Raw genomic sequence first — 21046 nt, 5'->3', positions numbered from 1 at the left:
TATACTCCCTCTGTTTCTTTTTAGTTGTCGCTGGATAGTTCAATTTTGCACTATTCAGCGACAACTAAAATAAAACGGAAGGAGTATATAGCAACTCTGCCTCCCAAAGAAAAAAAAACAATAGACATCCAGTTAATACCCATTTTATTACCCCTGCGTCCATGCTTCGTCCGGCGGCGCGTCAAAAGGCGCACGTTTCTTGGGGCAGTGGATTGGATGAGCCGTCCCTTTTGCCATCCACTTCGACTAGGCACTTGACTCCACACGTTGACGCCGAATCGGGTTAGGCACCGGCAGCGGCAAGTGCTGGTATGTTCGAAATTGCAGATAAATTTAATTACATCAAGAATATCGTAGATAGAACGACCGAGGGGTCGGTTAGATAATACTACTAAGGTGTCGTTTGGTTCACATACTAATAACGTAATAACGTAATGGATAATCGATAACGTTAAACTATGTTTATTTAATTCCAACCGTAATCGATACCACGTTACAAATAGATACCGTTTTATTCGAATTTGTTACCGTCGGTATTCGAGTGTGGATTATTACCATTACCATTTACGTTACATTTCGTGAATCAAACGGTAATATAATAGACTCATAAACATCTTTTGATAAAATTTGTCGAAGAGGAGCACTTGAAGGTTATACTAAAATTTTTTGAAGTGGAGCCCAGTCGGTAAATGATTTTTCAACATTTAGGTCGTGGTCAGTACACTGTGCATTTTACGAGGTGGTGGATGAGTGCCGAACCCTTTTCTCAGCATGAAACCACCACTTTGGTTTTAGAGGCTAAAAATGTTACGAACTCACACCATACCCGTGTGTGCGTTTATTTTAGATATTCTAGAAATAGATCGAGAGACCTAAATTTCTAGTGCGTGGACACACGCTTATCGCTAAACACGAACAAAGTGAGGCACCGGGTGCGTCGTTTGCACATCAGCTGGCGAACCAACTGAGCTACGGCTCAGTCCTCACCACCGCTTTGTTTTTGTTATCACCCAAAATCGACGTCGTTATAACCACCGAAAATTCTGGCACCAGCGAACTGAGAAATCAAATTTGGATGGGGACGCTTCCGTCCGTATGTATTATGTGTCTCGTCGCGCGGCTGCCGCCGGAGCCGGAACCGGAAGCCAACAAAAGAGGAGTCCGCGCCGCGGCACCGGGTTCCGCCTTCCGTGATTGGCCGGCCCCGCGGCCCGCGCCCCCGTCGCTGTTACGTGCGTCCCTTCCGTGAAAGGAGACACGTCTCTGCCGCCTGCCGGTGCCACCGCCAGCGCGCGCGAGCCATTGCTTTCCGGGAGGCCCCGAACGCCCGGCCGGCGCGCGCGACGGCGGTGGCCGCGGCCGCGACCGCGACCGCGACGGAAGAATGGCCTGCGTGTCGCGCGCCTGCCCACGCACATGCACGCCACGACATGTGCGTGCGCTCCGCGACCGGCGCTGCGAGTCTTGGAGCCTTGGAGGTGCTTGCTCATCGACTGCTCTCTGTCTCTGTCTCTAGCGGAGCAGCGTACCTTTCGACCGTGGACTCTACGAGAGAAGATGCGGCTGGTTTTTGGGTTGCCTCATCTGCACGCCACGGATATGCCGGCCGCTGGAGGAGTGGAGCCATCACATCACATGGTTATTACGGTCAGCAGTTGCCAGTTGGGGGCGAAGACGGGCGCTGATCCGGGCTATTATCTCCATGTCCAGAAACTTGAGATCATGGGCATACATAGAGCAAATGGCTGGTGGTGGCCCTGACATGCCATTGACCTCTTCTCCCTTTTCTTTTCTTCTGTATTGGATTCCATCGAACGATCGATGTCCCTTTTGCGACACCGTCATCTTCGGAGTGCAGGAGTGCTGAGGCAACGTCGCGGCGTTGTCGGTGGTGGTAGCCAGGCCAACCACTCCGGTGCCCTCGTTTTGTAGTTGTAGAGCCTAGCTAGAGACTGCAAAGCGTTGCACTGTAGGCTGTAGCCACCCTTGGGTCTGCAAGTCGCAGGAACATAATACCACTACACCATAAGCTAGCAAGGACGTAGCGTATAGTCCAGTACTCCAGTACCATGCTGAATTTCGGAGGTGGTCTGATCAGTTCTGGTGCCAAACGTATAGCTAGCCTCTGCCTCTGCTTGGCACCTTCTGTCTGCAGAATGGGAGAGCAGAACTGCACACTGCAGCGATCCCTCCTTCCTGGCATGGCCAGTGCCCAGTGGCACAGCCCCCACAGAACAGAGCCTGGATGATTTCCAGCTGCAGGAACGCTACACACACAGCCGATATGTTTGGATGGAATAAAAACACAGCACGGCCGCCACCGTAGTCTATTCAGTCTTTTCATCTCTCTCTCTCTCTCTCTCTCTGCTCGCTCCCTTTGCTGCCCGCCCGCCTGCTCTATCGCCGGAATCTATGCTCATGTACCAACAAGATATCATGAAAGAATCCTATGGACTATGGTGGCTACTTCTTCAGTTCTTCTTTTTGGGTGGGTGGATGCCTGGATGGCTACCTGGTTGACATGTGCTTTTTTCAGGTGGGGGTGTTGGTGCCTGCCTGCCTTTCTGGCACAAACAGGAGTACAACGTTTGCATTAATCAACACAGATCATTCATTCATTTCATTCATTATATGTTTTTTTTAAAAAAATACATATGCTCTCTAGCTCTAGGGAATAAGAGAGAAGAAGAGCAGCTCAGAATCAGTACTTGCCTTTCTTGGTTCCACTAACGCATGCACACCACACTTGCTTTAAAGCAGACTACAGCGAGCGGATGCCTTCAGCGGTGGAGTTCTGCTGCTCTAGTAGCGTTGCACGCTGAAACTGCCCGAGAGGAGGAGGAGCTATAGCCTTTAGTCCTTCACAGAACTCTAATGGCCACCGAATAAATTAGTAGGTATTGGTCTGCTTACGGAACAATGAATAGTTGGATATGATGCGGATGCGAACGTGGTTTGTCGGACAGTATTCAGAGCTCAAGACTGAAAGACCTTTTGTATAACATATTGAGAGTGCGTGGGAGCCAGTGTCGTGATCCGGCGGCATGTGCGGCGTGCTGTTGGAGTTGGGGAGCAACCACAGGGACGCAAGATGAGGAGAGACAACCACACACCACACACCACACACACAGATGTGCTTGTCATCTTGCCATTTGCCTGCTCAGAGGAGGATGGGTTAGGTGCTGACTCGATGTCAGACCAAATCGTGCCGATCAGATGCTGAAACTTTGAGAATATTTAGTGTTCATGACGTTTGCCTTACTATTCTTCAAAAATTTTATATTCTAGCATGCATATATCATGATACAAATTTGTATGATGCGAAGTCAAAATGACACATATATTCGAGATGTGATTAATAGTTATTATTCTTCATTATAATATTATAATTTTTTTATCTATTAATAATAGTTGTGTCTCCTCTAGGGACTAAGAACATTTGAACATTACGAGTTTGTATTTATAACGTAATAATGGGAAAAATCATTGTTAGTAACACCAATTGTATCATCAGTTTTCAGAGGATACTATAATTCCAAATCTCCAGGTGGAGAGCACATTTTTTTTTGGATGGATTGCGTAGTTAGTTCCGCCGGGCTTGTTTCAGCAACAGAACGAACTGGGCCTGCAGACGTGCCTCACAACGTCGCAAAAGCCGCTCCCGTTCTGTGGGCCGTAAAAGACAAGCCCACGGGCGGGCCATGCCGGGCTGCCCTTGCGGAACGCCTCGGCCGAACATGTGACCGCCAGCCTAGTAACTAATCCTTGCCCGATTCCCCGATAAACACAACACGCACCACCGCTCACTCGCTCGCCCACGTGCCACGTCCCACCTCCGCGAGCACGCACGCCGAACGGCGCCTCCTCGCACCGATCAGCGCAGCGGCTCAGCGCCCGCCAGCCGCCATCAGGCAGCAGCCTCGCCTCTGGCCATTGAAGCACACGGAATTGTCTCTTTCACCTGGGCAATCCGCGGAGAGGTACGGCGCGCATAGCTAACCAAGGAGGCGTACGAGCAGCGTGCGTAGCAGGCAACCATGGAGACGCCGCGCCTCGTGGTCGGTGCGGCGTCGCGGGCCCCGCCACCAGCTCCTCGATCACAGCGACGGCGTATCCTGCGTCCGTGCGGCGGGGCACATTGCTCCCCCTCCGCCCGCGCTGCTCCACCGGTGCTTCTAACCCGGTGCTCCTCCTACTCCTCTTCCAGGTGCGTGCAAATCCCACACCCAGCACCACTCCGTGCGATCGTGCTCCCATAATTGCTGCGCGCGGGTGTGTAACTGTAGTACTGTACTCTGTATGCGTGCCTGTTCCTCAGCTGATTTCGGTCCTCTAATTCGTGTCTCAGGGAGGGGAACGGCGATTCTCATGGTAAGGCCCGCCGCGAGAGCTCCGGTTCCGTCCGGTGGGTTCCCTCTACATCTCGATTTTATTAGCGCTCGAATTGGATTAAACCAGCGGATGATGTTTATATATGTCGGGGTGCTGGGAATTTTGTAGGTTGGACGTCGAAGCAGATAGCGATCAGGCATGGATAACATCACCACAGACAATTCCACTTATTTTCTGTTTTTATTTGCTTTCCTGGTTTACGTTTAAGAGGCTTATGAGGGTAATTGCTGTTTCCAGGTACCAAGTTTGGCTGACGAGCAACGTGAGGGTGATATTACAGAGCTCTTCAACCTGGCTCAACGGAGTAATTACTCTCCCCTTGCTTCACATTAATGCTTCACATAATGTTAATGTTCTGTATTTGTATCAGACCACAACTTAGTGTTGTAAATATAGAGAAATAAGTGACATGTTTCCTTCATATTTAAATAAATTAAATATTCTAATTCCGAATAAAACAAGCATATAACTCAGACAAATGCCATATGTAATTATAACAGCAATGAACAGTAGCAATTCTAAGACATGTAAACATGTAAAATAGCTACACAGGTCCATTTGGAAATTAAACATGGCTTGCAGATGAAGAAGGCAGATTAAACAAATAAACATAATTGTTTATCTTAAAATATTGCTCTCAAAATAGCAGGTTGCTGTAATAAACAGCCCTCCAACGCTAATAGGTGATCAGAGATCCTCGACTAACGTGACAGTCCTATCTTACCAAATAAGGGTTTTAGATCAGATGTAATAAGCCTAATAATCAAATATAAATACTGATAGAAAGGAGCTGTGTACTTAATAAATTAACAAAATTTAACACAGGTAAACAACCTTAACAAAGAGAGATTTAATTAGGCACAAATAATATCAATGCTGAAAATGATAATACACTAAAACCCAGACTGTCACGTTGTCTCACTACACCGCTATCATCATCGAGCACACAAATCCGTCCACAACAGTGCAATCACACCCAAGTATTTAATACTAGCAGATTGCACAAAATTAAACAGTAAATAAAGTGAGGCAACGAATAACTCACAACACGTAGATTGTCTACGTGGGAAGATCAGCTCAGCGAACACGAAGTTCTGTCCCAGAAAACCAATTCCGCCGCCCACGTCCGGGCCTGCACGGCGGGAGGTTGACGGAGATACTAGAGCCGCTGCCGGAACCGAGGGAGACGTCCACGGCACCAGCCCGAGAAGATGAACACCGCGCAGCAGGGAGCTCAAGCACCAGGCCACGGTGGACAGAGATCAGACAAGAATCAGAGCACCGGAGAAGTGCACGATTCCGGCAACAGAGCACAGGTAACTCACACTGCGCAAGCACAGCACCACTTCCTCCCACTTTGAACCACTCCCAGCAAGAATCGCCACCACAATACCAGGAAACGAACTGGTAGTTTGAGTTCTTACCGGAGCAACACACACAGAGGGAGGAAGAAGAACATCCGACTGCTCAGCCAACGCCAGAGAGAGGGGAAACACACCCATACTTATGGAACAAACCGGTCACCAAATTCGGAGGCCGTTGAACAGAGAGAAACGCAAGAGGCGGCCGTGCAGGCCGGCCAAGCCGTTGTGCCTTCGCCGCCGCTCTCTGTCCCTTTTTGACGCACAGGCAGGAGGTGCCCTAGCTGGTTATTTACCAGCGCTTGCCGGTGGGCTGCTCGGCCTCCAGCCTAGTAGCGGCCCACCCAGTCGGCCCCTTTGTTTTTTTTAATAAAGTGAAAATTCGTAAAATGGACAACAATCCCCACCATTTTCACTCTTATTTCTGATCAATGTCATTGAGCTCCCGTACTGTTTATATACTACTTTTCGGCAGAGGTACTTGTTAGGTTTGAACCAAAGCCTATCCCAGTGTACTCCAACCCTGCACGAGTAAGCGGAGGACTACGCCTTGATCCACAAACCCTAGTGTGAGAATCTTCGCACAAAAGGCACATAGTACTAGGCAGATTATCTGCTTCTCTTACGGGGCAGGGCGTTACGGTCATGCCCTTTAATATCTATTCATGAGCTCACTAGAGAGAAAACCCCATTCTCTCCTGGACTGCGACCCCACAGTCAGCTCATATAGGTGAAATCGTTAAGGAAATTCTGTAGGACAATTTCCCTGCTTATAGCATTGACTTCATTAAGAGCATATCGCTCAACCTGCCATACAGACAGAGCACAGCAGCTCATGAGACTCTTTATCTTTTGTGCTCTTGGTTTCACAGTGCTTCGTTTCCTGGAGCCTGGATCTCGGGATCTCCGGTCACACAGGACAGTTATCCGCAGTTGAAACCGCTAACAGGGTACGAGTCCCATTCCCATGCACGCTGCTTGGATTGGCTTTTGAGCCAGCCCTTTGGTGAAAGGATCAGCAAGGTTCCTTTCAGACTTGATGTAATCTACGGTTATTACACCCGTCTCTCTAGCATGCCGACATGAATCAAGTCGTCTTCTGATATGCCTCGAGGATTTTTGGTTGTCCTTTCTACTGTTCACTTTCAGCAACACAGAAGTGTTGTCACAGTATACTAGGACAGCCGGTATCGGCTTTGCTAGCATTGGAAGGTCTGACAATAGGTCTCTCAACCATTCAGCCTCCAATGCTGCTGAATCAAGTGCAACTAATTCAGCCTCCTTGGTGGAACGTGTCGACACTGATTGTTTAGACGATCTCCATGACACGGCCCCACCAGCTAAAGTGAACACATAGCCACTTGTAGACTTCATTTGATCCGAGTCAGAGATCCAGTTTGCATCACTGAATCCTTCAAGTACTGACGGAAATCCGGTATATTTAATACCAAGATTCATCGCTCCCTTCAAATACCGAAGCACTCTGTACAACGCTACCCAGTGTCTATCTCCTGGACTAGCCGAATAACGAGCCAGTCTGCATACTGCATATGAGATATCTGGTCTAGTTGCACTGCTCAGGTACATGAGAGATCCGATGATCTGCGAATATAGTAGCTGGTTCACAGGCTCGCCTTCATATTTACTGAGCGTGTAGGATGGATCATAGGGCGTGGTGACTGGTTTACAGTCCATATGTCCAAAGCGAGTCAGGACCTTTTCCACATAATGGGATTGTGACAAAGTAATCCTATCCTCACCCTTTATTAGCTTGATGTTCAATATTACATCAGCTTCACCCAAGTCCTTCATATCAAAGTTCTTGGAGAGGAATATTTTTGTCTCCATGATAGCCTCCAAATCGGTCCCAAATATCAATATGTCATCAACGTATAAACACATGATGACACCTTTGCCCCCAGAAAAGCGATAATACACACACTTGTCGGCTTCGTTTACACAAAACCCGGCAGTGGTCAGAGTATTATTAAACTTCTCATGCCATTGTCTGGGAGCTTGCTTAAGACCGTATAAGGATTTAATCAAGCGACACACTTTGCTCTCTTGACCTTTAACCACAAATCCTTCTGGTTGCTGCATATAAATTTCCTCTTCCAGCTCTCCATTTAGGAATGCTGTCTTTACGTCCATTTGATGGACAAGAAGTTTATAAGCAGCTGCCAGTGCTAAAAGCACACGGATTGTGGGCAATCGAGCCACCGGAGAATAAGTATCAAAATAATCCTCCTCTTTCTTTTGAGTAAAACCCTTAGCCACAAGACGGGCCTTGTACTTTTCAATAGTACCATCGGGTCTCCTCTTCCTCCTAAAGATCCATTTACAGCCCACGGGCTTGCAACCAGCTGGGAGATCAGTTATCTCCCAAGTTCCGTTCGAGATGATTGAATCCATCTCGCTACGGACAGCCTCCCTCCAGTACTCTGCATCCAGAGATGTATATGCCTCTGTGAGGGAGCGTGGTTCTTCATCCACTAGATAAATAATATAATCATCACCCAGAGACTTTTCAGTCCTTTGTCTCTTACTCCTCCTTAACTCCAAATCTGGAGTCTGGTCATTGACACTCGAGGGCAGAGAATATGTCCGAGATGGACCATCTGGGGCTACTACTTCCTTATCCCGCATAGGGAAGATGCTCTCAAAGAATGTCACATCCCGAGACTCCATTATTACATTTACAGCGATTTCGCTTGTCTCGGAATGGACCACTAGAAATCTATAAGCTGCACTGTTATGTGCATAACCCAGGAAGACACAGTCTACGGTCTTAGGGCCTAACTTTCTCTTCTTCGGCAACGGGACATTCGCCTTTGCAAGGCAGCCCCAAGTCCGAAGATGTGAAAGATCTGGCTTCCTTCCTTTAAATCCTTCATAGGGCGTGGCCTCACGGTTGCGAGGCGGCACCCTGTTCAGGACATAGCACACTGTGAGTACTGCCTCGCCCCACCAGATGTCAGGCATCCCCGAACTTTGCAACAAAGCATTAGCTAAGTCACACACCGTTCGGTTCTTCCTTTCAGCTACCCCATTTGACTGAGGTGAATATGGAGCAGTGGTTTCATGAATGATTCCACACTCTTTGCAGTACTCATCAAAAAGGTTGGAAAGGTATTCACCTCCTCTATCAGACCGTAGCCTTTTAATTTTCTTGTCTAACTGGTTTTCAACTTCAGTCTTATAGATCTTAAAGTGTTCTAGTGCCTCATCTTTAGTTCTGAGTAAGTAAATATAACAGAACCTGGTAGCATCATCTATCAAGGTAAGAAAGTATCTTTTACCGCCTTTTGTGATTATACCATTCATCTCACAGATATCTGAGTGAATTAGTTCTAAAGGAGTGGTACTTCTGCCTTCAACCGTATGAAACGGTTTCGTAGGCTGCTTGGCTTGCACACAAATACCACATTTTACACCTTCAACATGTTTATATTCAGGAATTAAAGACATGTCACTTAATCTCTTAATGGACTCAAAATTCACATGACACAAACGGGAATGCCATATATTATTAATGGAGTCGTTATTACAGACCACATTAACATGGTAAGAAGAATGATTGTTCAAAACAGAAAGACGGAACAAACCGCCTGACTCATATGACTTTCCAACAAAAGTACCAAACTTAGACAGGACCACTTTATTAGACTCAAACACTAATTTGAGACCCTGTCGACATAGCAGCGACACTGAAATGAGGTTCCGGCTCATCGAGGGCACATAGAGTACGTCCTTCAGCACGAGTGTCTTTCCTGAAGTTAACTTCAAGTAGACCTGTCCAGTACCTCGAACTGCTGCCGGAACACCATTTCCCATCAAGACTGGTGCGCTGTTGTATCCCTGGAATGAAGAGAACATGGATCGATCAGCACAAATATGAACAGTAGCACCGGAATCCATCCACCAGTCATCTGATGGACTTGCCATAAAGGCCTGAAGTGCATACCCTGGGGTGGAGTTAACCACCACGTTCCCTTCTTTGCGCTGAGGTGGAGGACCTTTTCCCTTCCTAAGTTTGCACCTCCGAGCTGTATGCCCGGAGACACCACAAACGTAGCAGATAAAGTCCTCCTTTTTCTTCTTCATCTTTTTGGATTTAGGTTGGTTCAGATTCTTCTGTGGAGAGTTCTTCTTCTTCTTCTGGAATTTTCTATCTCCACCCTTCTCAACAACGTGAGCCTGGAGTTGCTGGGATGGCTTGTTACTGGACCTTGCACGCTCTTCCACATTTATCGCAGCTGACAGCTCAGTGAGAGTCATTTGCTTTTTCATGTGACGGCGTGAAGTCACAAAGTCTCGCCAAGAAGGCGGGAGCTTTGCCAGTATTGCATTCACCTGAAAACTGTCTGGTAGGACGCAGCCATATTGGACCAAGTCCCTAACAAGGAGTTGAATCTCCTGTAGCTGCTCCATAACAGACCTTCCCTCAACCATTTTATAGTTAAGGTAGTTTTCCGTTGTGAATGACTCATTGCCATTGTCAACTTCAGAGAACTCGTTCTCAAGTTCAGTCCATAGACCCTTAGCGGAGGTAAAACCAGAGTACACGTCAAATAAGCGGTTCGACAAGACGTTCAGCAGACGAGACAAGCATGCCTCATTGGCTTCGTCCCACTTGGCTTTCTCCGCTAGTGCGGCGGCCTTCGCTGCATCATTAGAATCATCTGATGCAGCCTGCGGAACAGCCGACGTCACTACCCAAAATAATTTTAGGTCAGTGAGCCACATGCGAGTCTTAATCTGCCAGCGCTTAAAGCTTGCGCCGTCGAACGCTTCAGGCTTAATGACATCAGAACTGGAGGCCATTATACAGATTGGTTTTCTGGATTGTTGTAAATTTAGAGAAATAAGTGACATGTTTCCTTCATATTTAAATAAATTAAATATTCTAATTCCGAATAAAACAAGCATATAACTCAGACAAATGCCATATGTAATTATAACAACAATGAACAGTAGCAATTCTAAGACATGTAAACATGTAAAATAGCTACACAGGTCCATTTGGAAATTAAACATGGCTTGCAGATGAAGAAGGCAGATTAAACAAATAAACATAATTGTTTATCTTAAAATATTGCTCTCAAAATAGCGGGTTGCTGTAATAAACAGCCCTCCAACGCTAATAGGTGATCAGAGATCCTCGACTAACGTGACAGTCCTATCTTACCAAATAAGGGTTTTAGATCAGATGTAATAAGCCTAATAATCAAATATAAATACTGATAGAAAGGAGCTGTGTACTTAATAAATTAACAAAATTTAACACAGGTAAACAGCCTTAACAAAGAGAGATTTAATTAGGCACAAATAATATCAATGCTGAAAATGATAATACACTAAAACCCAGACTGTCACGTTGTCTCACTACACCGCTATCATCATCGAGCACACAAATCCGTCCACAACAGTGCAATCACACCCAAGTATTTAATACTAGCAGATTGCACAAAATTAAACAGTAAATAAAGTGAGGCAACGAATAACTCACAGCACGTAGATTGTCTACGTGGGAAGATCAGCTCAGCGAACACGAAGTTCTGTCCCAGAAAACCAATTCCGCCGCCCACGTCCGGGCCTGCACGGCGGGAGGTTGACGGAGATACTAGAGCCGCTGCCGGAACCGAGGGAGACGTCCACGGCACCAGCCCGAGAAGATGAACACCGCGCAGCAGGGAGCTCAAGCACCAGGCCACGGTGGACAGAGATCAGACAAGAATCAGAGCACCGGAGAAGTGCACGATTCCGGCAACAAAGCACAGGTAACTCACACTGCGCAAGCACAGCACCACTTCCTCCCACTTTGAACCACTCCCAGCAAGAATCGCCACCACAATACCAGGAAACGAACTGGTAGTTTGAGTTCTTACCGGAGCAGCACACACAGAGGGAGGAAGAAGAACATCCGACTGCTCAGCCAACGCCAGAGAGAGGGGAAACACACCCATACTTATGGAACAGACCGGGCACCAAATTCGGAGGCCGTTGAACAGAGAGAAACACAAGAGGCGGCCGTGCAGGCCGGCCAAGCCGTTGTGCCTTCGCCGCCGCTCTCTGTCCCTTTTTGACGCACAGGCAGGAGGTGCCCTAGCTGGTTATTTACCAGCGCTTGCCGGTGGGCTGCTCGGCCTCCAGCCTAGTAGCGGCCCACCCAGTCGGCCCCTTTGTTTTTTTTTAATAAAGTGAAAATTCGTAAAATGGACAACACTTAGTACCACAACTATTATTTTTCATCATAATGTAGCACCTTTTCCATTTCAACCTGTCTTTCATATCGCTTCCTTCCTTGCTGATAAACAGGTCTTAACATTTGTCTGTTACAGATATCCTGTACATTAACAAGCAGCGGCTTATTGCCATGGAGGAGATGAAGAAACTGCATGATGAAAATAATTTGCTTCTCGAGGAAATACAAGGACTAGAAACAGAAATGCAAGGTGCGGTCTCGGTTGCCAACATTTTCAGGCTTAGGAACTATATGGATGATAATGTGAAATTTCTCAATCTTCAGCAATCCTATGCTGATTGTTGATATGATTGTTTTACTTTCCATTTCTCATTCTTAACTATAGAGGTAAACTACATGCATCAAATATTTTTTCATATACCTTTCGCTATACTTCTACATATTCCATTTTCTCATGGGACTCCTTTCAGGTATTCCCCTAGAAGCAGCACAGTCGTCAAGTTTCAGTGAGTTACTCCTGCGGATAGATACAATGGTCATTTCTGGAATGATCAGCATGACGGAAGCATCTGATTTAAGAGAGAAACTTGTCACTAATAGAAGCATAATACAAAGCACCTTTTGTGATATTCATCATAAGCCAAATACTGAATTGCTGTCTGAACTGCAACTCTTTTTGCGTAAACCAATAGAGTATGCTACCACTTACCTTACTTTTTTTTCCCAGTTTTACCGCCTTTTACTCAAATTTTCTGCAGTGTTGCGGGATACCTATGTCCATTTTTTATTGCTGCCATGACAACTTGACACAGCGAATTGCCCATTGACACCTGACATGGCCTGGCTCATATCTGATACATTGAGAAAGAATCTTGCTGCAGAGGGCAAGAGGAAGCTCATGTGTGTTATCCATGAGAGGGAAAAATGGCAGAAGACAATGATAGGTGTGTAGCCGTAGAGAGGGAATCACTTTAAATGCTGGTTAAGACAATGATAGGTGTGTAGCCGTAGAGAGGGAATCACTTTAAATGCTGGTTTTGACTGTTGTTCTATGCACAAACTGTAGCTAATCTGGAGCTTTTGCTGTAATCCCAGGTCTTTTCCTTTGGTAAAGCACACAATGGAATCTTTAGTGTCCTTTTAGTTTGTTTTATAGTAAATAGGATTAATCTTAGATTTTTTTTAACGACATAGGAGAGTTGCATGTCATTTTACTAAGAAGAGGGATTAATATTGTACTTAATATTTGAAGAGCTAAAATGCTGTTCTATTTTTTAAAATTTATTAGAAGAATTCCTGAATCCTATTTTTCTGAGCCTGCCTAGCTAAACACCTGCATCTGTATCGGATTCTGGTTCCCACACCTGCGTCCTGGTAACACTATTTTTGCCTATGTTTTGAATCTTTTGGCTGCCTCCCTATGTATAATTTTTGGCCCCGCCACTGCTTCCCGCTGATATTTCACCTAGTGTATCTGCAATTACTTTATAATAATCATGCGACATATTTAATTTGTCTTGTTTTATCATATTTGTTGATGCTATATTTGAGCCTATGTTCAATGCAGGAAACCTCTTCATATTGTGCACATCTGTAGTGAAATGTACCCAGTAGCATCATGTGGACCATTATCAGCATATGTTGCCAGTTTATCTTGTGAGATTCAAAAAAAGGCTAACTTGGTGGAGGTGATACTACCCAAGTATGCAACCTCTCTTCACTAACCGAACCTTTGGTACATAATGCTTGATAGACTGTCTGGACACCTTGAGCTTTTATGTTGTAGTGGTCCAATTAGTCATATGAATGGGGAAGTTTCTTTTGGGTTGATTTAATGTAAAAAATGTTCAAGAATACAAGTATGTAACACGCTTCTAAGCTTCCTTTTAGCTATTACTATGTAAGAGTAGAATCCTGAAATTTAAATATCAATGTGCAGACGAGACAATTTTTTGTTCATTCTAGACGGATGCTCTAAACTGGGCATTTTCCTGAAGGTTTGAATTTGATTGTCAACTTTTAGTTTTGATGGCAATCTAGTCTTAATTGTGTTGTTTATTCCATCAAGACAGCACGGCCCAAATGATTTGATTTAATTACCAAACTGTTTTGAAACAAGTTATGTTTTGCAGTATTGTTTTGGTATGTACTCCTCAATTTTTTTCTCTTCCTGTTCTTGATCACATGTGTTACATTTGAAATTCGTTGTTATCCTTAGTAATATGGATTGTTTTGGCTTGTGCCACATTTACATCTTGCTTATTGCATGCAAAGCTATCATGCTCATCGCATTGGTATGACACAAAATAGGTACACCAGCATAAACTTGGATGGAATTCATGGTCTAAGGAGATCTGAGGCAGAATATGAATCTTATTTCGGTGGCCTTTGGCATAAAAATAAAATATGGACTGGGTAAAGATACACTCCTAGTGTGCAAAGAGATGTAACAAGCCTATTATCTCGTTCTTTTATTTTAGCTGACACTTCTGTATTTGTGTATTTCTAAAGGCATTTCACTCTTAATTTTGCTTCTTTTATGCAGTACGTCAAGTGGTGTTGGTCTTGTAATAATAGAACCATCTCAGCTCTCCTATTTTAGTCGTGATATGTTACGTGGCTACCCTGATGACTTTGAGCGGTATGTAAGAGTATTGGATTTGAGTAGTGACATGACAGGCTTTTATTAATATAACATGCAGAAGAACCTGATGTTGAACTGACTATATTTTATAGTAACTGTTAATAATGGTAGCATTTTAGAACATTATATTAGCTTTTTATTGGAAGCGCTGCAAGCGTAGACATACAGATTAATTGTTCTTACTACATCTTTTTTAGATTTTCCTATTTTTCCCGTGCATCCCTGGATTATATTGTTAAATCTGGAAAGCGGCCAGACATTATACACATACATAACTGGGAAACTGCTATAGTGGCACCGCTTTTCTGGGAAATATTTGCTCACCAGGTCAGTTTTACTTAAGTATATTTATTTATGACTACTGATATGCTCTCTCAAACACAGTGCTTTCTCAAATATACTATGGTTTTTAAATTTTAATGGCATGATAATGGTTTGCTAAACAGTCTTGTGCAATCCTATGTTCTTTATTCTCCATGTTAAATGGATGATAAAGCTTTTGACAGGATTTTGTCCTAGTATCACCAATGAAAAATATATCATTCTGGAAAAGAGGAAATATGTGCACCATGTTTTTCTTTTCAATACAAACAAAATTAAGTTCTATATTAGATTTTTTTCTTGAATACGCAGGAGAGATGTGTAGCACTGTATTAAGGTAGAAAGGCGAGTTCTTACAAATAAACAGCACCACCCACTCCGAAGTCCGAACCAAGAGTAGGAGGCTGAACGACTGACGAGATGACTAAAACTAGACACAGAAGAGCAAAACTAGACCACTAGACACACACACTAACGACAGACGAGTGGAAGTGCTATATTAGATTGAAGGATCACTTCCTAAATTCATTACATTTTATGGTATTTTTCCCACATGAACTGCCACAAGATTAATTTCATTTTCAGTGGGAGTTTAATCTGGCGCTTGTCTTGCATTTTACCATTCTGCACCTGATGCGATTGGCGTACATTTTTTAAAGGAATTTTTTAAATCTATTCCAGACATGATTACTGTTTTTCTGTTATTTTTTTAGATATTTTGTTTTTTCTCCTGCATGTTCTGAAATTTTATGCTGGATTGTTAAGCATGTTCACAGAGGGATCAGTCCCCTTATCTAAAACAGATAAAAGGTCTCCAGTCTATTATTACCAAACTTGAATCTATCTTAGCCAACTTGACCTTGTTTGGGCACTTCCGCTTGCCCCCAGTGACCCCCCCTTTCAACGGTACATTTATTTTAGTACTTATTGAAAAGTAATGTTCAGAGGTGTGCACAGGAGACTGGATTATTGACCTAAATGATAAAGTAAATTGGGTGTTAGGATGGCCCTGACTTTTGCGTTCTCACTTAGATTCTAAATTGTGAGTTTACAGTTGTATAAAATAATACAACATCACAAATGTATTTGCTGAAATCAATTTTGAGGTCTTACTTTTGTACTTTAGTATTTCGTTATTGAAGTCCTGATGAGTTTAAATGTATTTGCTGAAATCAATTTTGAGGTCTTACTTTTGTACTTTAGTATTTCGTTATTGAAGTCCTGATGAGTTTTGATTTGTAATTTTGTGATACATTCAGGGACTTGGGAACACTCGGATATTACTGACATGCCAAGACTTGAATTCAGAAGTAAATATTCAGTATGATTTTTTTCCAGTTGTTAGTTGTTACATGCACAGTAACTACTGTCAATATACCTCAAGAGGGTGCAAACTTTTAAGATTCATTCCACCCGTCACTGTTTCTAATCATTGCAATATATTTTGCATATATCTAAAACCATGTTAGGGCTCAGCAGTATATGTACCTGTATCTACTACACTACTAGTGCTTTCTTGTTTTTTTTCTCTAAAATATTGTACGTTGCATGCAATTGCTTCTAGTGCCTAGAGGAGCCAAATAAACTGGAGATGTGTGGGCTTGATCCCCGTAAGCTTCATCGTCCTGATCGTCTGCAGGATACAAACAAGACACATCTTGTTAATATTCTTAAGGTAAATCATCTTAAAACTGGAGGTTTTATGCGATTTAATATAAGTTAGATATTAAAGACGTGTACCTGAATTGTTGTTATCTCTGCCAACACAAACATTTAGCACTGAGGGCAATTCTGTTTCTTTCTGGAAACATATTGTTCAAACGTGTTTGGATTTTTGTCGAATACAAGTTTAAAAATGCCAGATGGAAGTTAATTGTTTCAAATTTTTTTGATGTATCCATCGAACATATCTTTGTATTAACTTATCTCTACTACTATTAAGGCTGTAAGAGTAGTCGGCCATTCCCGTGTTCTGCCACCATTTCTGTTCTGCCATTCCCGTTCTGCCACCGTTCCCATTCTCATGTTTGTCATTCCCATTCTTTATTCTGTCTTTCTCATTCCCTCCTCCCGCAGAGCTCATTCCCATTCTCATTCCCCCGTACAACCCACGTCTAGCTAAAATTAAAAAAAAAACACATGTCCTCAAGGGGATTTGAAACCGTGACCTCTCAAGCAAAGGCCAAGAGTAGCTACCGCTACACCACATTTGTGTTTATGTCTATATCTATGATAGAAAACATATCTACTACATCTCTCACCAAGCTCACTTGGTACCCTTGCACAATGCGTAGTAGTAGATAAGTATCACCGAGATTCTTGAATTAGATTTTTGGATGGAGGTAATATTATTTAAAGAAGAGCTTTGCATGCAATTTCTTTTGTTTGAATAATGTATTATACTTAAATTCCCTTTTTTGCATGCGTGACATTTTTCTTCGTAATATTTTTTTCATAGATCAGACTTCTGAGTCATTTTCATAAACCAACGCCAAGCATGAATCCATGTTTCTTACTTGAAACCCCAAACAAACACCATGAGCAGGAGACACTCACGTTGGCGTCGTTTATCGATGACGAGAAGAAGCTTGGCGACTGTCAGTTCGACCTCTAGAAGCAGTCCTACGTGGTCGCATGCGCCGCTGTGTACGACAAGCTCCCGCGAAGCCACCACTTGGACGCGGTCCAGAGCAGCTGCACCGCGCTGTCCATCGTTAAGCAGGGGGCCTCATGGTTGTCGCCAACATTGACGACTCTCGGGTTGTTCTGGACACCGCATCGGACGACGACGCCATCACGTCGTCTAGCTCATCGTCCACCTAAAGCCCAACCTACCACGTAAGTCGCTACTGAACGGACATGAATTCTTGTGCGCTGGGACGATGAACGTTGCTGACGTTGTGTGAGTGTCCTCGAACATGATGTATGTAGTGGAGTCGCTGATGAGTCCGGGGTGCACTTCGTTTGGTAGCCCAACCAAGGGTCATCGGTACTCGTCATGTCGCGCGCGTTCGACGACTATTATATCGAGGATTGTGGCGTCATCTTAGCGTCGGAGGTGATGTAGAGGAGGATCGACAACAGTGACCAGTTCGTCATCCTCGCCACCGTCAGGGTAGCTTTTGTGCCGACATGCCTTTAATTCTCTTCGCAAACATACACACTTACCTTTTTGTTTAAGCAAGAGCGTATGGTGGTGCGTGTCTGATGACTAACGATGTACGAGGAAATTTCTTCCAGCATGTGTGGAACGTGCTCTCCAATGATGAGACCATACAAATCGTAGCATATATCGAAGTCTGCATGATACTGATGGTTGCAATGTAGTGGTGAAACAACTAGATTAAAATAACAAAATTTATGTATGGCTAGGATCACAAATTGATTATGAAACATTTTCTCATAATAATATAACATACATTTTATATATAAGTTATCGTAGTATACTGATATTATATATTACCGTTGCAACGCACGGGCACTCAGCTAGTATATCATATATTTGTACTAACTTATGTATGTGCAACATATCTTTCAATTAGCTTATGTATATGCAGGGAGGCATTGTTTATTCAAATAAAGTCGTTTTGATGTCCTCAACACATTCAAAAGATGCTCTTATTCAGGGTTCACGACATGAGCTGCAATCAACATTAGCCGCACATAGGTAAAATAGCTCATTCTTTGTTTGTCTTTCCATAATCTTTCCCATAGGGTCTAAGAAATCGCTTGTCGCAAGTGGCACTTGATTTGCTGAGATTTTCTGAGATGCATTAAATCCTTTCTAGGGAGAAGATATTGGTTGCATCTTATGGATTGGATGGTGAACTTTGGGATCCATTCAAAGACATTTATCTTCCTCGAAGGTATTCTGCCAATGATATTGAGGGGAAGTCCATTTGCAGACAAGCACTTAGGCGTAGACTTCGGTTCAATGGTGATTCATCCATTATAGTATGTACCCTGTTGTTCTGTGCATACATACTTCTGTTTATCTAGTTACTACATTGAATGTAACATCAGGTAAGCACCATTTGTCAGGTAGGATGTATCTGTGATGATAATTCAGATGTCCATAGTCTTAAAGAAGCAGTTCATGTTGCTCTGCACAGGAATACTCAGGTGTGTGGTAGAGTACTTTGTTAGATAACTTCCTTGGGACTTAAACAGTTTATTTCTCTGCTAGCACAGTTGCAAGAGTTTATAATGTACAGGTCATCATCATGGAAACGTTAGGGTCTGTTGTGAACTCAATTTTGCAAGCATTAAAGGGAGAGATAAAGGTATCACTATTCCGTGTCTAACTTGTTTAGGCTTTCTACAATCATGGCAAGTCACATGTTTAACGCAATTTCATTTCTTTATCATTTGTTCGGTTTACTCAAACAGGGAGACAAAATAGCATTTGTTGAGGCATATGATGAAGCTCTGGCACATTTAATATATGCAGGCTCTGATATCATTCTTTGCTCTTCCTTCCAAGATCCATCACTGCAAATAGCGGTATGCGAAACCAGCCTTCTTTTTTCCTGTTTTTTTCAATAATTATTAAACTAAGAGCTGTATGTAAAAAAATCGGACCAACCTAGGAGGAGTTAGGCGTTTTTTCATTAGGAAGAAAATAAGAAACCAAATTAGAGTTGAAGAAGATTTGAACCTATGGTTGGGATGCATGACCACACCTCTCATCCCAGCAATTGAGCTAGGCTCTCACTTTTAAACTAAGAGTTGTATGCGAATCCAACATTTTTCAACTTATGCTCAGTAAACCGAGACTCAGATCTGTAGGGTTGCAAGAGGGGTGGTAATAGGCTCTAAGTTTTACAGTATAAAATTTAAGGGTTGGATCGGATTATAATCGAGCTCTATTTTTATTCACTTTTAACTAAAATTAATTAATAGCACAAACGAATTGTGAAGAAACATTTGGATCGTGATCCATTACCATCCCTAGCTAGTAGGTTAGAAAGTAAGGGCCTGTTTGGTTCATGGCTAACTGTACCACACTTTACCTAATGTTAGTCGTTCGAATTGAAGAAATAACCTTAGACAGAAAAGTTAGACAAAGTGTGGCAAGTTATGCAGCGATCCAAACAAGCCCTAAGTGATGTTGGATTTGATGGAAGGAGGAATACTGATTTATAAGTGTGAATCAGAGGGTGAAATACTGAACTAAAGGCTGGGCTTCAGCTATGGTGCCCGAATGGGGCAGTTATGGTGCATGGCTGGGGCTTCAGCTCTCTAGGATTTGCTCCTAAAGGCTGGATCACTTAGACTATATCCAGCAGTTTACCCATTCTCATACTTATATTTAAACTATACTCTGCAAACAGTGCAGTCTACAATGTAGAACAATACAAAACAATGCATATGGGTAAACTTTAGGTAATTTGCTAGAGTCGGCCTTAGGGTCGCCTCAGGGTTTGTTAGTATGTAAGTGTATGAGTTGTACCCACCCCTCCCCCTAGGGGTGGCTGATTTTTTCAGGGGGGTATCCTTTTTCTTCTTAATGAAATGACGCACCGTTCTCCTGCGTGGTTCTGTTAGAGTACCCGTTTAGGGTTTTGGGGTTAGCCCCTTATAATTACAGTTATACCCCTATGTAATGAGCCAGGCCCAACAACCTGAGTCTATTAATACATCTCCTAACTCTAAGTTAGGGTTAGGGTTTCAATTCCAACTTGAAGCTCTCTGAGGACGACGGGCCCCCGGTCGTCGACGCGACGTTCTACCGGAGCCTAACCAACGCCCTCCAGTACCTGACCTTCTCCAAGTCCGACATCGCCTACGCCGTCCAGCAGGTGTGCCTACATATGCACACCCTGCGGGAGCCTCATCTCACCGCTCTCAAGCGGATCCTACGCTACCTTCGTGGCTTACTCGACTGCGGCCTTGTACTTCGACCCTCCCCGATGTTGGAGCTCGTGGTCTACATCGACACTGACTGGGTTGGCTTTCCCGACACGTGCCGGTCTACTTCCGGTTATGTCGTGTTCTTGGACGGCAACCTCGTCTCCTGGGCCGCCAAGCGGCAGCCCGTCGTCTCTCGCTCCAGCGCGGAGGCTGAGTGTCGCGCTCTGGCCAACGGTGTGGAAAGGCCTACTGGCTGCGCCAGCTTCTTCA

General features: G+C 44.0%; 1 protein-coding gene across 3 annotated transcripts in view; it reads left to right on the top strand.

Annotated features, from left to right (window-relative positions):
- The first annotated feature begins 3800 nt into the window (after positions 1-3800).
- The window catches only part of LOC100170250 (starch synthase V), a 41425-nt gene continuing 24179 nt past the window's right edge, over positions 3801-21046 (top strand). Inside the window, exons 1-17 of one of the 3 annotated variants that reach the window (XR_004857505.1) lie at positions 3801-4207; positions 4349-4405; positions 4501-4528; positions 4630-4696; positions 12095-12208; positions 12429-12651; positions 13526-13660; positions 14269-14373; positions 14504-14599; positions 14800-14929; positions 16183-16233; positions 16488-16598; positions 18481-18590; positions 18712-18877; positions 18965-19045; positions 19138-19206; positions 19313-19426. Coding sequence is in view for 1 of the 3 variants with exons in the window: in NM_001130131.1 (NP_001123603.1) it covers positions 4038-4207; positions 4349-4405; positions 4501-4528; positions 4630-4696; positions 12095-12208; positions 12429-12651; positions 13526-13660; positions 14269-14373; positions 14504-14599; positions 14800-14929; positions 16183-16233; positions 16488-16598; positions 18481-18590; positions 18712-18877; positions 18965-19045; positions 19138-19206; positions 19313-19426 (1827 nt within the window). In the remaining 2 variants the exon portion in view is untranslated. 3 annotated transcript variants of the gene reach the window in all.

The sequence above is a fragment of the Zea mays genome, chromosome 4, assembly GCF_902167145.1.
Source record: "Zea mays cultivar B73 chromosome 4, Zm-B73-REFERENCE-NAM-5.0, whole genome shotgun sequence".
Classification (NCBI taxonomy): domain Eukaryota; kingdom Viridiplantae; phylum Streptophyta; class Magnoliopsida; order Poales; family Poaceae; genus Zea; species Zea mays.
This window is presented reverse-complemented; position numbering and strand designations above follow the sequence as displayed.